We start from the raw sequence: 18,818 nt of genomic DNA, 5'->3' as shown, positions 1-18,818 counted from the left end.
TGTGGGTGTGTGTGTGTGTGTGTGTGTATATATATATATATATGAACATAAACAAGTTTTATCTCAAACATATATTGTCCTTTTCAAGATTTTCTAACAAAAGTCAAGTTTCCACAAACATAGTGATACTGGTAACAACAAAAGTCTAAATGATTTCTGCATGTACTTTATGTAATGGCTGATAGTGATACCCAATCAATATGATTATTGTAAACTGTAATACTATTTCATAATATCAGTATTTGACTAGACTGTATATTTGATCAATTAAATGCAGAGGAATGAAACATCAAAACGACTCTCAAAACCCTCCATGATGCAAAACATTGACAGTAGAGTATTTAGATTAAGAATAAAAGGGCTATAATTACAAACTAAAGTATTACAAATTATAAACTAAGACAACTTTGCATATTCATATATTCAGGTCAAAAGTTTATGGTTAAGAAGTCATGGGTTGAAGAGGCCTGAGCTAACTGAGCCTCTTTTGTGTCATATGTTAACCTTTAATCTTCTGCAGAGCCACCTGTCTGTGCTTATACTAGCGGGAGTTCATTAATATGTTCCCTATAGTCAGGCTTTACCATTCTGACCCCTAAAGCTGCTCTAGAACATTCCAGAACAGCACACAGCACATGAAAACAGTGGCGACCTCTGAATCAAGTCTATCTGAGGTGCCTGGTGCTAGAGTTCACATTCAATAGGTGTAGAATGTAGCCAAATTTGTTTCAATCAGTCATAATTATACTGCATGACAACAGAAATTGTTAAACAAAACAATGTTTTCAACAGTATTAAAGTTTTGAGAAGAAACAATAAAACTTTTACAGCCTCACTCTCAATTGGTCGGTTACAGCAGTTACAATAGTGTTCAACTTGACTAAAATTTAGTCTGTCCTGCCACAATTTTACTTGGTTCATTTCTCCACAGATTATAGCAACTCATTTCACAGATTATGTGGGGAACTCCATAAGTGTTTCAGGTTTTATCAAGTTTAAGATTAAGCTCAAGACATAGTAGAAAATTCAATACTCCATTCAAGACTCATTGGAGATATGTTCTCAAAAATGTAGTCCTGGGCACATATCTCCAATGAACCTAGGTTGAAGTATTGAGTTTCTTTTAATACTTAAGGCAATTGCACGTTCTTGTTATAAATCCACCAGAGATCGATGTGAACATTTCTGCTAAAACACTGTCTGCTTTGCATCCCAAGACCAATGCCATATGAGGTGAGCTACTGAGCAAACTGGTCATGCCAGAAAAGCCATTATATGGAGGCAAGTGGTCAGCAGTAAATGAAAACAAACAGAAGTTGTTGATGATGTTATACAATAGTGTCACAGCAGTGATTTTACCCACAAAATGTAGTTATACGTATGTCAGGACACATATTTGCAGTTCCCCAAAATTGGAGCCCTGGGCACATATTCCCAATGAGACAACACTTTGAAGAGAGCTACCAAGCAAATTGGCCATGCCAGAAAGCATTATATGGAGGCAAGAGGTCAGCAGTAAGTGTGCCACTTGTACGAGGTGAGCTACCAAGCAAATTGGTCATGCCAGAAAAGCATTATATGGAGGGAAGCGGTCAGCAGTAAGTGAGCCACTTGTACGAGGTGAGCTACCGAGCAAACTGGTCATACTAGAAAAGTCATTATATGGAGGCAAGTGGTCAGCAGTAGCATGAAAATGAACATAAGTTGTCGATGGTGTTATAGGACAGTGTCAGTGCATTATTTTTGCACACAAAATGCAGTTAGACATATGTCAGGACACATATTTGCAGTTTTACAAAATTGTAGCCCTTGGCACATATTCCCAATGAGACAGCACTTTGAAGAGAACTACCGAGCTAATTGGTCATGCCAGAAAAGCCATTATATGGAGGCAAGTGGTCAGCAGTAAATGAAAACAAACAGAAGTTGTTGATGATGTTATACAATAGTGTCACAGCAGTGATTTTACCCACAAAATGTAGTTAGACGTATGTCAGGACACACATTTGCAGTTCCCCAGAATTGGAGCCCTGGGCACATATTCCCAATGAGACAACACTTTGAAGAGAGCTACCAAGCAAATTGGCCATGCCAGAAAGCATTATATGGAGGCAAGAGGTCAGCAGTAAGTGAGCCACTTGTACGAGGTGAGCTACCAAGCAAATTGGTCATGCCAGAAAAGCATTATATGGAGGGAAGTGGTCAGCAGTAAGTGAACCACTTGTACAAGGTGAGCTACCGATCAAACTGGTCAAGCCAGAAAAGCCATCATATGGAGGCAAATGGTCATCAGTAAGTGAGCCACTTGTACGAGGTGAGCTACCGAGCAAACTGGTCATACTAGAAAAGTCATTATATGGAGGCAAGTGGTCAGCAGTAGCATGAAAATGAACATAAGTTGTCGATGGTGTTATAAGACAGTGTCAGTGCATTATTTTTGCACACAAAATGCAGTTAGACATATGTCAGGACTCATATTTGCAGTTTTAAAAAATTGTAGCCCTTGGCACATATTCCCAATGAGACAACACTTTGAAGAGAGCTACCGAGCTAATTGGTCATGCCAGAAAAGCCATTATATGGAGGCAAGTGGTCAGCAGTAAGTGTGCCACATGTACGAGGTAAGTTACCAAACAAACTGGTCATGTCAGAAAAGTCACTATATGGAGGCAAATGTTCAGCAGTAGCATGAAAATAAACAGAAGTTGTCGAGGGTGTGATACGACAGTGTCATAGCGTTATTTTTGCACACAAAATGCAGTCAGACGTATGTCAGGACACATATTCGTGGTTTTCTAAAATTGTAGCCCTTGGCACATATTCCCAATGAGACAACACTTTGCAACACACTTTGCATACATCGTTCATGCATTTCATTCTCTCTCTGCGTATGAATACAGACCACCTTTTACATGTTATTGCTTTTTAATGGATAGGATAAAACAGAATGTCAAATAATGTAATTATCTGAAGAATGTTAAGCATTGTTTTCATCTGTATATTTGTTCTGTTATTTTAACTGATTTGTGTAATTGGCTTAATTTGCTTATTTTCTCATTTCTGACTCGTTGCTTGTTTCATTGTAGACAGAACGTCATACGAAACAATTTTTTTCTTTACTACTAGAACTGGACTTAAGAATTGTGCAATTTATTAGAATGTAAAAAGTATCATTTATTTGAATGTTCCGTGATTCAAAATAACAAAAACCTTTTTTTTTTAGGCAGGGCAGGTGAAAATCTTAAACATTAAGCCATGCTTGAGCTTTAAACTTTGGCAAATTAAAAAAATATTATAATTTGAATTAATTTTGTGGTAATAGTTCCCAGTGATATTGAAAATGGCATTAAACATCAATATTTTAAAATAGATTGTATCAAAGTTTAAAAATCCACCATCTTAGCAACACTAAAAAATTTCCACAAATACAAGTTTGCAAGTCCTCACCTGCAGCCCAGTCTACTGCAATGCCCCGTATGCCGTTTCGCCCGATTCCAGAGGTGACGATGCTGCGAAATCCAGATCCATCCGGTTTAATCCTGCGGATCCCATTCTGGGACGCTACTGTGCTGCTAAAGTCACACCAGTAGATGAAACTTGAGGCCATGTGCACGTCTACATGAAGAGCATTGCGGCCTACAGAACACAGACACACACATGCGACCTGTTATAATGCCATCATATTTTATACTATACTATACCATTCTATATTAAATAATATAATTATATTTGTAAAAATATATGTTCCTAAGTTCATTTAGGGGTAAAAAATATTGCGGCTATAGTCATGTATAGCTAAAAATATCTTCTTTGTATAAATAATAAGTTATATTTATAATATATATATATATATATATATATATATATATATATATATATATATATATATATATATATATATATTAGAATGTCTATTTTTTATTTAGTTTTTAGATAAAAATAGAAAACATCTATTATATCAAATATGCTAAATTATTAATAATTAGTTTTTTTTTTATTTAAAGTTAAATAAATAATAATAAATAAACCAAACAAGTAAATAAATACTTGTTAGGATAGGGCAATATTCGGCCGATACAACTATTTAAAATTCATGAATCTGAGGGTTAAAATGTTTACATTGAAAGTTAACAACTTTAAAAAGTTCAAATGAAGTTTTTAGCAATCCATAATATTAATAAAACAATACGTTTTTATATATTTCTATTTTACAACATTTACAAAATATCTTCATAAAACTATTAATATCTGTACTTAAAAATTCTAATGATTATTAGCATAAAAGAAAAGTCAATACTTTTTTCAATTTTTTTGCCTAAAAATAATAAATAAGGGCTCAATGTAATGCGAGATCAGCAATGGTATATCATAAACACGTGATCCTCTCAAAATCTGTTTATAAAACATCACCTCAAGTCAAAAAAAATTATTATAATTGCACGCAATGCCACTTATCAGTGTTAGTTTCAAAGCAGTGGACCAACCAGATGAACTTAGTAGTTTTTTTTTTAATTGCAACTTTTTGTTTACAGGCACTCTGTTGCTGTATCCTGATATCCTTGTGCTTTAGATTCCTGAGCGCTGCATTCTGTATTTTTAAACGTTTTATACATTCTGTGTGAATGAGATATAACACCGGTTTTATGGTCCAGGGTCATATGCAGTGCTTTACTTTAACACCCGCCAACCCGCCAAAATGCGGGTAGATTTCAGCTCTGGCGGGTTAGACAGACACCTCCACAAGCCACATTGGCTGGTTGGAAATCATTTTTAAATGGTAGTTTTCTAAAAAGCAGGGTTCGACAATAAGCATGCCCCAACATGCGTGCAAATGTGATATTAGAGTCGAGAAGCAGCACGACAAAAAGAAAAAGAATGGTGAATACAGAATGAGAGCAATGATCACTTGCTCCGTGCTTGCTCCCGTGTACTTGCGCAAAGAACCCGTGCCTAAATGAAGCCCAACGGGTGCGATTGGTCCCCTTTGAAATAGACTGGACAAAGAGCGATGATCATGCACCCACAGTCCTGCTGCTTTCAAGAGCTCAAGGTTTATCAAAAATACACATATTGTTTTATAAGCAGCAGCAGTCACTGCTTTCATTTGAATTATTCTTAAAAGAGAGTATTAACAGGCATAACATTAACCATGTGCACGATATGTTTCACCTGCTTTCTTTTGCTTACAGTTATTTTTGTTAATATGGTTTGATTATAATTTTTTACAATAACATTGCTTTAATGGGAGATTACTCCCCGTATATGTGTAGATAACTGGTGATCTGGGACTTTTAGCCAGGACAGATTACTGTGCATATTTTAGATACATGACAATAACTATTTTTTAAACGGAATGTTTTTCTAAAGAAAAGTTTTGTTGAATTAAGAAGTGCACCTACAGTATATATGCGCTATATTTTCCTTGTTTTTACACATTAAAAATTGTGGCTAAAAATTACTTATTTGGTGTGGTCAGAGATAAATGTGGTAAATCCTTAATTTTGAGCCCTGAAAAGTCATGTGAAATAAAAACTGATTGCATTGCGACAGTCCATTTGCTCATGCGCACTGAGCAAGCTAATACACAATACACACAAGAAGTTAAGGTGCAGTAGGGGATTGTCTTCAGAAACACTTTTTGTTGTGCTGGTTGAAAGTCTCTTCACATTCCAATAGTAATGATTACAGTAAATGATCTAAATGTGTTTATATGTATTTTTATATTCTGGATAAAGCATAAAACTAAAAAATGTTCATCCAATTAAATAAAGTCGGACCGTCATCTCTCATAATACATTTACATTTAGTCATTTAGCAGACGCTTTTATCCAAAGCGACTTACAAATGAGGACAAGGAAGCAATTTTCACAACTAAGAGCAACAATGAATAAGTGCTATAGGCAAGTTTCAGGTCTGTAAAGTCTAAGAAGGGAAGTATTAGTAGTATTAGTAATTTTTTTTATTTTTTTTTGGGTACAGTTAGTGTGATATTCAGAGAGCCAATTGCAGATTAGGAAGTGTAGTGGAGAGTAAATAGTTGAGTTTTTAGTCGTTTCTTGAAAATAGCGAGTGACTCTGCAGTTCTGATGCAGTTAGGGAGTTCATTCTACCAGCTGGGCAGATTGAGCGTGAGCGTGAGCGAAAGTGATTTCTTCCCTCTTTGGGATGGAACCACGAGGCGACGTTCATTCACAGAACGCAAGTTTCTGGAGGGCACATAGATCTGCAGAAGTGAGAGCAGATAAGAAGGAGCAAGGCCAGAAGTCACTTTGTAGGCAAACATCAGAGCTTTGAATTTGATGCGAGCAGCAACTGGTAACATAATACCGATAAGCAGCTCAGACTGTCTGTTAGGAAATGTAGATTCGGATTTCTGCGCATCTGTTCACAGAAGAAGCGGCCAAGCGGTTACGAGACAGACCGTGAGAAATCAAATGCTGAATTAAAACTTTTTAAAATCCTGAATCAATATTGGAGTTATTTTTGCACGCTGGAAGAAGGACGACACCATGGCTGAAGTATATTGTTAGACAGGTAATGCTCTGTTTTTAAACTATTTTAGTCAGGCTAAGCTTATGTTATGCTTGTGGTAGCTAAGCGTGTTCTGTTATGAATGACTTATATGCACAGACGTGATGTTCAGCCACTGAAATCTCCCGGTGAAAGATTGATGTGATCATTTTCAGTTTCATACGGTCCTCTTACAGCATCGATAATGTAGATTTATATTTAGTTTAACAACAAAACATCAGTAAATAGCGCTATTCCACCTGGCCTGCTTTATTGAGCTGAAGTTGCTTTTATATTCACATTGGGTCATTTTTGAACACTGACAGCCTTCCTATACTGTTCACCAAGATACTCTGAATATTCACTCTGAAATAGCATGTACGTGTGGCTAAGAAATAAATGTAATTCCTGCACGGCGCTAGCTAAACACTAACTAACTGGTGAATGACAGGAACTAGTGGGTTGTCTGTCTGCTGTTGTGACGCGGTGCGCACGCTCTCGATATCAGGGGTGTGGCTTTAAATCACAGTCCCTTCCTGCCATCCAAAGATAATATGCTAAGCGGTTAGCATTTAGGCAGATCACCTACTGCACCTTTAAATGAATGAGAAGGCATGTGGACATAACACACTATCTAAATCAAGTAATTTTAGCATGTCAAAGTCAAATTCAAGCAAATTATATTTCCCAACAAGAAAAGTGTGGCTAGTGAAAAATGGCAAGTGGCTAGTAATGTAGGAAATGTACTAGCCACTAGGGATGTAACGGTATTGTAAATACCGTCATACCGCAATATTATTTTTTTTCGATATTACCGTCGTCGCATGACTCGGTAAAACTATAGGTCTTCTGAGAAAATTTGCTCAGGCGAATGAAGCGAACGGGAGGTACCGGAAACTACAATTCCCATCAGCCCAGGCTTGGCCATCAGCCCTTGCTGTCTGTTGTCGCTACAGATCCAGTAATGCGGAAATGGAGTGTGCTGCTAGAAGCGGGGATCAAAAAGAGCTGGAAAACCCTAAAGCGGGTGTTGTCGCCGCGCGCGTACTGAATATTGGTGTTGTCGCGCGAGTTCTTATCAGCTGTGTTGTCGCGCGTGTAGTGAATAGTGGTGTTGTCGCGCGAGTTCTTATCAGCTGTGTTGTCGCGCGCGTAACTTACTGTAAAGCGGGGACGGAGGGTATGTCGCGTCGCGGGGGCACTTTTGATCATTTTGGAAGGGAACTTTCTATCCAAGACTAAAAAGGGCATGTGCACTGCACAGGTTGAGCACTGTGTGTGCACGTGCCTGCAAGTTGGGGAATAGGACTAATAATCAGTCATGGGGACTGCAGAAACACAGCACACTGTTCAGATTGATGCAGACATGAGATCTCTATCTTACTCATGGTTTGTCTTCTCAAGTGGGGGAAAGACAATGCACAACGTTACCCACTGCTGTTAACATGGGCCAAGTCATATCTTTGTCCCAGAAACCTCAGTCCCAAATGAGAGGGTTTTTTTCTGTTGCAGGGGACATTGTAAATGCCCAGAGATACCAGCTTTTACCAGATTATATTTATATGATAATTTTCCTTTAAACCCATCTCTAAGTAAGTGAGTGAGTGATTAAATGTTGAATGTGATGAGTTTTCAACAATACTAAATTGAAACTTTATTTTTTTACATGGTTTAATATTTTTTTGTTATTAAAATTGAAGTTCCTGTTTCAAAGCTTACAGATAGATGGCTAATTTGTATGTCATTGACACTTTTGGCACTTTTTTGGAGTATTTTCATAAGTTTTGTTTTTTCCTGTAAATGATTCAATAAATACCGTACCGTGACATTCATACCGAGATATTACCGTACCGTGAAATTCTGATACCGTTACATCCCTACTAGCCACTGTGGCTGGTGATCAAAAAAGTTAATGTCAAGCACTGGTCACATGTATTATTATATTCTATTGATTAAATACAGCTGAAGTCAGAATTATCCCTCCTGAATTATTTGCCCCCCTGTATATGTTTTCCTAAATTTTTGTTTAACAGAAAAAAAAATCAACTCATTTCTAAACATTTGCCATGATGACATAATATTTCACTAGATATTTTAATATTTTACAGAAGAAAACGTATTATAGAAAATACTGTGAAAAATCCATTGCTCTATATTAAACATAATTTGGGAAATATTTGAAAAATAAAAATAAAAATAAAATATACATATATAAAAAAAAATAAAAAATCGGTCACACTTTACAATAAGGTTCATTAGTTAATGTTAAGTAATGCATTTACTAACATGAACAAACAATGAACAATACATTTACTACTGTATTTGTTCATGTTAGTTAACGTTAGTTAATGAAAATACAGTAGTTCATTGTTAGTTCATGTTAACTCATGGTGCATTAACTAATGTTAACAAGCATGGACTTGGATGTCAATAATGCATTAGTAAATGTTCAATTATGATTAATAAATGTTGTACATGTGTTGTTCATGATTAGTTCATGTTAGTAACTGCATTAATTAATTAACCTTTTTGTAAAGTGTTACCAAAAAATCACAGGTGGGCTAATAATTTTGACTTCAACTGTATATTACAATAATTTATATATAAAACAGTGTTATTTTTCTTTTTAATCTATACAATCCACCCTAGAGACTCCCACCTCTTCCAGCTACAGGCACCATAGACTCGGAGTGATCCACTCCCTCCAGACTGAAGCCTTTGATGGCAGTGAGCATAGAGATCACCACGTATGACTGGTATGGAGAACAGGTCCGGTTATCAGCACTGAGTTTGAACCCGGTCGCACAGGCGCAGCTGAACAGACCACCAGGACGAGGGAGACACAACTGCTCACACGTGCCCACATTATTACTGCAACCGTTAGACGAGCCGGCTGACGCTGTAAGAGACAGACAGAGAGAAAACAGATAAGAGAAGGAGACGGAGACATTTAATACCTTTACAAGAAAACTGCACAGATAAACGGAGTCATGTCTAGCCATTCGGGTAATGCATACACATTCCTATCACTGGTGCACATCCATCTCATCTGCATGAAACCTCCATTCAGGACTGAAAAAAAAAAGGTAACCCTTGAGTTTAAGGACCAATTATCCCATATGAACTAGTGCTTTAGTACTTTATTACCTGCCTATTACTTAGAAATTAATAATAGGCCGTGTATTGGTTTTTGCAAAGCACATATTCTTCATCTCTAATCTTAACAGAGAAAGACACAGATGACAGACAGCTCATTGGTCAAAAATACCAAGGAAGTTTTTTTTTTATGTTTTTGTGGTGGAGCTTATTCAAGCCTTTCTGAAATGATGAGTCACTCACAAATGGCGCTGCAAAGGTTTGCTGTACATACACACATGTGCGTGTTTACTGACATTGTGTGGCTGTGGTGATTCCAGATTTTACCAACCCAGGCTCATTGCGAATACATACCCAGTCTACATAACTGGGGACAGTGTCTGGTCAGCACCATGTACGTTTGCTCGCAGTTTTTGTTTTTGCAAATCCACCAGATGCCACTGTATGCACTTTTTGATGATCTCAAATTCCTCTCATGCATCCTCTTCTTGTGTACATCCTCCAGAGGGCGCAATATACACTTCAGCCGATCAGGCTAGCTTGCTGACGACTGACTGAAGAACCAACTGAAAACCCTAAACCCAACCAATAGTGTTTTTAAAAGCAATCTAGAGAAAGAAAAGTCCTCAAGTTTAATCTCTGTTTTTACTCCAAGATGTCAAGAAGAATAGTTTCATAATGCGATGCAAGCATCGAACTGACATCGCAACATATACATGAATGACAGCTCCAACCTGAAAAAAACACGTGGTAAGTGGCAAAATTATCCATATTTTTAGATGGCACCTATGGAATAACTAAAGAAACTGCTGTTTAATGGAATAATTATTTGACTAGATATTTTTAAAGATACTAGATATTTTGTAACCTTAGAATTATAAGGTACTATCTGACATTTTTCTCAAAATTTAGTTATTCTCAATTTTTGAGTTATAACTCATTTACATTATAGGATGTTTTTTTATACGTTGTTCACATTTTACGACTTTTTATTTAAAAAATAAATGTTACCCACACACTGTTTGCTATATGGAATGCAAAAACTTTAAAGCTAAAAATCTCAAAATCATTCAGAAAGCAGATAGAACCTTATAATTCTAAGGTGACCGTTTTTCAAGTGACATTTAAAGGCTTAACCAGGTTAATTCTACAACTTAGGGTAATTAATTTTTTTTTCTGTAGAAAACCAAAAGAAATATTGCTTAAGGGGGCTAATAATTTTGACCATACAACGGTTTTAAAAACATTAAAAACTGTTTTTATTTTAGCTGATATAAAACAATATCTTCTCCAGGAGAAGAAATATAGGAAATACTATATATTTTTATATAATACTATATATATTTATTATATAATACTATATATACTTTTTTACTCTTACTCATGTAACTTTTAAGATTGTTACTTTTACTTGATTAAAAATTTCAGCAAGTACTTGTACTTTTACTCGAGTATAGATTTTGGACACTCTACCCACCTCTGGTGTTACTATGGGGACATGTTAATACGCGCCTGTCAATCAATTCAGTGGGCTGTGAAAACCGCACTCCTATGTTACGATGTGGTGGGCCTCGAAATCAATAGGTTTTAGATCCTATTTTAACATCAGGAAATTTTTAAAAGAGACTTGTTGTGTTTCTATCACTCCAATATGATTGTGGACACTTTATACCTACACACAGGTCTGTCCAAACAGCTCACAAAAGTTTTGAATCATGAGTGCCCTTTAACATGCTGCAAACGTACATATTTTATATGGTGGTATGCATTGTTTTCATCGTTACTGTGTTGTCAGTGGAATTAAACAGTTTTTGTGATTCTTGTTTTACAACATGTGCAATTTAGCCATATTTTTGTTTTGCATTTTGCTTTTTTGTTTGATATAGAACTTGGTCTCTTTCTTTGTACTCAAAATTTGACATTTGCTGTTTGTTGAATCTACTTCTTTAAAAACAAGCAGAAACAACACAATTCTTGAGTTTTTTGGGGGGACAACTTAATTGTTGTATGTTCAATCTACTTTCATTTTTAAAACTATTAAGTAAACTTAATTACTTCATGTTGTCCTAAAACAAATCGACTGTTTGGAAATCAGCCTTTTTTACAGTGTGGTCTGCTATATGTTATTTTCTTGTTAATAGCTGTTTCCTTGTGTATACTATTATACTCTGACTCTTTAAACTCTATCAAATCTACTTCTTGCTGGAAGGACTTGTACAATAGCCGGCGTTCACAGCCCTGAAGAATGAACATGTGCACTGAAAAGCGAACAAAGGGACACTGATTCTTCTCAGAATAAAGCTGAGTGTCCCCCTGCGGCACAGGGGAACTAATTGGTAAACTGATATCCTATTGAAAGTCATTCAGCCCTCTCTGGTAATTGCTACACGGCCATCAAGGTTACGATGACTTCCAGAAAAGACCACCCTCAGTCAACCGTGGCATGAGTCTAAGATAGATGATCAAAAAAATGGCACTTTGAGGTGCCTACATAGACAGCGTTTTGACGTGCAGTCTTATTGTTAATAGTGATTAAATACTTTACTATAAAAAAGAAATTGTAAACTTGTTGGAACTTGGAACTGTTAAGTTGACTTTACTTGATTTTTATAATTATACACATAGTTCATACACTGTAAAAAATGCAGGCTTCGACACAATTCCTTCATGTTGACCTGCCACAAATTGATTGAGTTAACTTAATTACTTAATTAATTACTTTTATTATTATTTGTATTTTAGTATTACTTTTAAATATACTTCTTTGTATTTTTAATACCATTTTTTTTGTTTTATTGTCTAGTTTATTTTATTGTAAAGCACTTTGTGTAAAATTGTGCTCTATAAATAAAGCTTGCCTTGCCTTAATTGTTTCTACAAATTTAAGTGGATTAAACTTAAAACAATTAAGTTGTCCCTAAAAAAACTTAGGAACTGTGTTGTTTCAACTAATTTTCAATTAGTTTAAACCAGGAGTTTTCAAACTTTTCATTCCACGACCCCCAAACTAACAATGCTAGTGACTCGCGACCCCCAATTTTCTTTGGGGTTTTAGAAATAAATAATCCTTGGACACAACAGTGCACACATACCAATAGGCTAAAGTCTATTGATCTTTAATTTTAGAGAACACCACTCAGAGACCATCCTCCATGTTCAGTTGTGACCTGCATTTATTTTTAATGTATCTGTGTGCAGTGAAGGTGTCAGAAAGTTTAACCTGGTGCCATAAAATCAATGTGCTGCATCTGTCACCCCAGAGGTCACACATAAATCCAAAGGCTGATAGCTTTTTATTCGCATGCTGTTTTTAATTTTTTTTAATAGGTCTTATTAACATGTTAACAATGTTACAATTAACTACTAATTTGTTCTTCAGTAAGTTATGGATAAAATATAGTATTTCTAAAAGCCTGAATTATATTTTTGGAAATAGCCAAGTGGAATTGCTGCAAATATATTTAAAAAAATCACATGTACAAAAGTATTCACAGCCTTTACTCAATACTTTGTTGATGCACCCTTGGCAGCAATTACAGCCTCAAGTCTTGTTGAATAAGATGCCACAAGCTTGGCACACCTGTCTTTGGGAGCTTTTTGCCCGTTTCTCTCAAGCTCTATCAGGTTGGACGGGAAGCAACGGTGTACGGCCATTTTCAGATCTCTCCACAGATGTTGCATAGGATTTAGGTCTGGGCTCTGGCTTGGCCACACAATGACATTGACCAAGTTGTTGTGAAGCCACTTCATTGATATTTTGGCTTTGTGCTTTGAGTCATTGTCTTGCTAGAAGATGACCCGTCGCCCCAGTCTGAGGTCAAGAGCACTCTGAAGCAGGTTTTCATTCAGGATGTCTCAGTACATTGCTGCATTCATCTTTCCCTCTATCCTGACTAGTTTTCCAGTTCCTGCTGCTGAAAAACATCCCCACAGCATGATGCTGCCACCACAATGCTTCACTGTAGAGATGGTATTAGCCTGGTGATGAGCCGTGCCTGGTTTTCTTCAAACGTAACGCCTGGCATTCACTCCAAAGAGTTCAATTTTAGTCTCATCAGACCAGAGAAATTTGTTTCTTATGGTCCGAGAGTCCTTCAGATGCTGATTCTGTCTGGCCACTCTACCATACAGACCAGATTGGTGGATTGCTGCACAGATGGTTGTACTTCTGTAAGATTCTGCTCTTCACAGAAGAATGCTGAAGCTCAGACTGAGTGACCATCAGGTTATTGATCACCTGCCTGAGGCCCTTCTCCCCCGATCACTCAGTTAAATGACCGGCCAGCTCTAGGAAGAGTCCTGGTGGTTCCAAACATCTTCCACTTATGGATGATAGAGGCCACTGTGCTCATTTGAGCTTTCAGAGCAGCAGAAATTTTTCTGTAACCTTCCCCAGCCTTGTGCTCACGACAATCCAGTCTCTGAGGTCTACAGACAATTCCTTTGTCTTTATGCTTGCTTTGTGCTTTGACATGCACTGTCAACCCTGGGCCCTTATATAGACAGGTGTATGCCTTTTCAAATCATGTCCAATCAACTGAGTTTACCACAGGTGAACTCCAATTAAGCAGCTGAAACACATCAGTGGAAACAGAATGTACCTGAGCTCAACTTGAAGCTTCACGGCAAAGGCGGTAAATACTTCTGTACATGTGATTTTTCAGCTGTTTATTTTTAATAAATTTGCAACAATTTCAAAAACTCTTTTTTCACATTGTCATTATGGGGTAATGTGTGTAGAATTTTGAGGAAATAAATTAATTTAATCCATTTTGGAATAAGGCTGTAACATAAAAAAGTGGAAAAAGTGAAGCGCTGTGAATACTTTCCGGATGCACTGTATAGATGTATATATATTCAAGTCCTGATCAGGAAGTATTGTCTGATTCCAATCGAGTCTGAAACCGTGTGATCGGGGCCCGATTACCAATCAAGGGATCTGATCTGTTCATCCTTAGTATTTACCACACATTGTGTAATACAAATGTTCTGAATTGTTACGTTTAGCATTGCAAATATTATGTTTACCATAGTTTGTACTAAAATTAAACTTAAATGGACTTTTCTGTACATTTTATTTGATCTATTCTGAAAGATTTTAAGAAAACAAAAATCTCAAACGTTTGCTTTAAGTTTTTTTCATGAAGTGACTTGCCTTATTGGGATTGAACTATTTTATCCAATATTTGTGTATGATGTGTAGTTTTAAGTTTATATGAGTTTATATTAAGCTTGTATGAGTGAGCTTATATGAGTTGATTATCTACAGTTATTAGTAGCTAATAAAAGTTATAGTAACCATAACCTTTCAGATTTTGATTGAGCTGCTTTGAAACAATAATCATTGTGAAAAGCGCTATACAAATAAACTGGAATTCAACTGAATATGAGTCTATATTATTAGCTTAGCAGCATTCTATAACCAAACTTCACTTAAAGGGCATAGTTTAGCCCAGGGATGTCCAAACTCGGTCCTGGAGGGTCAGTGTCCTGCAGATTTCAGCTCCAACTTGCCTCAACACACCTGCAAGGATGTTTCTAGAACGCCTAGTAAGAGCTTGATTAGCTAGCCCAGGTGTGTCTGATTGGGGTTGAAACTAAACTTTGCAGGACACCGGCCCTCCAGGACCGAATTTGGACATGCCTGGTTTAGCCCTTAAATTCTGTCATATCATTTGGTTAGACATGAGGGTAAGTAATTACTGACAGAATTTTCATTTTTTGTTGAAGTATCCCTTTAAATCAACTGTACATCAGCAAAATAATCTATAGTAGAGTTACAAACAGCCCATGCAGATAGTAGACAGACAAAAATCTACTTATTACAGTAGATTTAGGAAACACAGCCTTCATATTATAATGATTTGTCAGTTTCCATCATACTCACAGTCTCTGTGGTGTACTTTGAGTACTCTGAGACCAGCCACGTTATCCCGCATTACGACCCGGTTGAGTCCTGTGGCTTTATCCACGCGTTCAATTACTTCAAAGTCTCGATCAGTGAAGTACAGGTAGGAGCCGTACACCGCCACACCCCAGGGATGGGACAGTCCGTTTACCATGGTAATCCGGTTTGATCCGTCGGGGTCACCGCGTTCAATCTGAAACAAAAATCAAACATGTGCAGCAGCATTACAGCTATTCTGTAGGCTTAAAAACTTATGCTAGCATGGTATTAAAAGATGCTAACAACACACAAAACATGCTAGCGAGATTACTAATAAACTTTTTATTAACATGCTATGTGTTAAAACATGATAGAAAATGTGTTGAATAACTTTTCTTTTGTTTTAGCAACATGCTTACTGTTAACATTGCTTATTTTTGCAACATGCTAGTATATTTTTACTTCCTGTCTAATAATAAACTTTTTTTCTGATTGTTTTTTAAAGGCAGCAAAGACGATTCCCTTTAACATCCTAAGGAGACCTGCCAAGCTGTTCATTAAGGGTCATAACATTATGAGTTTGCTTCCATGAATCATGAGGTTTGTTGCATGTGTTTCCCCACAATACTGTCAGGGCCGATACAGCAAAGCTGTTGGTTTGCAGCAAGCATTTTTGTCGAGAGAGCTGTATGAGAATTGGAGAAAGGCGGACTTTGTCTTTTATCAGTTGAGTTTGTTACCATTCAGACACATCTACTATATCTGTGCTGCTGTGTTCACCTATGTTGAAAATCCTCCAGATTACCGGCAGGGCTATTGGTTGGAATAGACAGGGCAAGAGGCATGCTGCACTGCTGTCCACTGTGTCTGCATTTAGACCCGGAGATTGAGGAGGAGAGAAGTTCTCCTCATTTATAGTGTTTATATACACACGATTATCTTTATAATGATAGAACAAATTGTGTTTTTGTGTATATGAAATTATGAATGACAAATGTAGCAGGGCATTAAATTACTGTTTATTTCTTTGTATTTTAACTTTGTAAACTATAATTTTATTGGTCTTTTCATAGTTTGTGTCTCATTTTGTGAGCCGACTGACAGCAGTTGTTCGCTCCAATATTTCTCCTCTGTCCTGCCGGCCACATCCACTCCTCCCTCTGCTCTCAGAACTCCACGGTCATCATGAAGCATTATTTGAAAAAATTCTGAGGTCGACTTGAACTGAAAGAGGGGGTTTCATAGCCCTTTAAATATGATTATCTCTGTATTCAGATTTTATAAACTCTCAGAATCCTGATTTTTAAATACAGCTGTATTTCGGCCATATATTGCCCTATCCTTACAAAGTAAACATCAATAGAAAGTGCTTTCATTTCAATTCTCAAATTTCAAACAATTGACATTTATAACCAGTTTTGTGGTCACATTTTTTGATTGCATGAGCCAAACATGTGTAAAAGGTCATACCACACCAGTCCCTGTGACGGCCCAGTAAAGTTTGTTCTCTGTGATGTCTATGGTTATAAACTCCACATGTTCTAGATTATGTGTGAAGAGGATGGCCGCGTTGGAGCCGTCCATATCTGCTGATGCCACCTTAGCCGGGATCCCGCTCTCTGTTCCATGATCAGTCCAGTACATCTTTCTAAAACAGAATATGAGCAAAGAGTAACCAAAGCTTATTTGCATTAGTACTATATAAGCATGAGCATCCTAATACTTTGTATGTGTTGACTCATGTTTAATGTGCTCAGGCAGTTTAATCCTGGCAGATGACATTGAATTCAGAGATCAGGGTTAAGGGCAGAGATCTGCTGATCTGCTCTTACCCACGTGCCGGATCCACTGCGATGCCAACGGGAGCTCCTGCGCCTGTAGGTGAGCCGTTGTTCGTGATGAGGGTTTTTCTGAACTGAATTTCTCCTTTAAGCCTTAGAACCTAAAACAAATCAGATTTCAGTGTCTATATAGCAGCAAAAACGCTATCATTATTCTCTAAATTAAGCTGTTTAATTAACAAAAACTAGAAATTGAACATAAAATGAAAAACACTGAACATTGCTAGTTTAAATTGAAGATAATAATTTATACATAATAATTATTAATAATAAACTTTAAATAGTCAATAATAACAACAACAACAATTATTATTATTATTATTAGTAGTAGTAGTAGTAGTAGTAGTAGTAAGTGCATCCGCTGCGTAAAAAAAAACATGCTGAATAAGTAGGCGGTTCATTCCGCTGTGGCGACCACGGACTAATAAAGGGACTAAGTCAAAAAGAAAATAAATGAATGAATAAAAATAATTATTATTTTTAATAATTTTAATTTTAATTGGGCAAAAATTATAATAATTTACAGTGCACATTTATTTAACACTGCTCATTTAATTTGAAAATAATATAAGATAATAATTAATATGTAATAATTTTTCATAATTAACCTCTAATTAACCAATAATAATAAAATAATAATAATAATATGTATTATCATTAATATTATTAGAATTATTATTATTATTATAGGTTAAATTAAGTACACATTTATTGATTGCTGCTCATTTCATTTGAAGTCAATAATTTATACTCAATAGTTATTAATAATTGACCTTTCACTAATCAATAACAATAAAGTAATAATAATAATAATAACAACAACAATAAATTTAAAAAATAAATAATAATAATAATAATAATATTTATTATTATTATTATTATTATTATATGTATTACTATTATTATTATTATTATTTATTTTTTAAATTTATTGTTGTTAAGTATAGATTAAATAAAGTACACATTTATTTATTTTTTTAAATATAAGCATTAAATAAATAAACTATTAAATACATGCCCGATAGTAACTCAAGTAACATTAAAATAAAGAGCAAACTTATTAAAAAATACAACAAAGAAAATTAATACAAATCCTTTTAGCAGTATCTATCGATCTATCTATCTATCTATCTATCTATCTATCTATCTATCTATCTATCTATCTATCTATCTATCTATCTATCTATCTATCTATCTATCTATCTATCTATCTATCTATCTATCTATCTATCTATCCATCCATCCATCCATCCATCCATCCATCCATCCATCCATCCATCCATCTCCCTACCTCTCTCTCTCTCTCTCTCTCTCTCTCTCTCTCTCTCTCTCTCTCTCTCTCTCTCTTTCTCTCTCTCTCTCTCTCTCTCTCTCTCTATATATATATATATATATATATATATATATATATATATATATATATTATTCTGTATGTGTGTGTAAATAAATAAACACACATACACACATATATTCAAGACAAGCAC

General features: G+C 35.9%; 1 protein-coding gene across 8 annotated transcripts in view; it reads right to left on the bottom strand.

The window, feature by feature from the left end:
• lrp2a (low density lipoprotein receptor-related protein 2a) overlaps positions 1 to 18,818 on the bottom strand; it is a 273,263-nt gene that overhangs the window by 111,644 nt on the left and 142,801 nt on the right. For all 8 annotated transcript variants that reach the window (NM_001194987.2, XM_068223457.2, XM_068223459.2 and 5 more), the window contains 5 exon segments: positions 3,448 to 3,636; positions 9,170 to 9,409; positions 15,494 to 15,707; positions 16,964 to 17,141; positions 17,326 to 17,435. In NM_001194987.2, coding sequence (NP_001181916.2) covers positions 3,448 to 3,636; positions 9,170 to 9,409; positions 15,494 to 15,707; positions 16,964 to 17,141; positions 17,326 to 17,435 — 931 coding nt within the window.

The sequence above is a fragment of the Danio rerio genome, chromosome 9 (assembly GCF_049306965.1).
Source record: "Danio rerio strain Tuebingen ecotype United States chromosome 9, GRCz12tu, whole genome shotgun sequence".
NCBI lineage: Eukaryota > Metazoa > Chordata > Actinopteri > Cypriniformes > Danionidae > Danio > Danio rerio.
The sequence above is the reverse complement of the archived record's forward strand: the minus strand, read 5'-3'. Positions and strand labels throughout refer to the sequence as shown.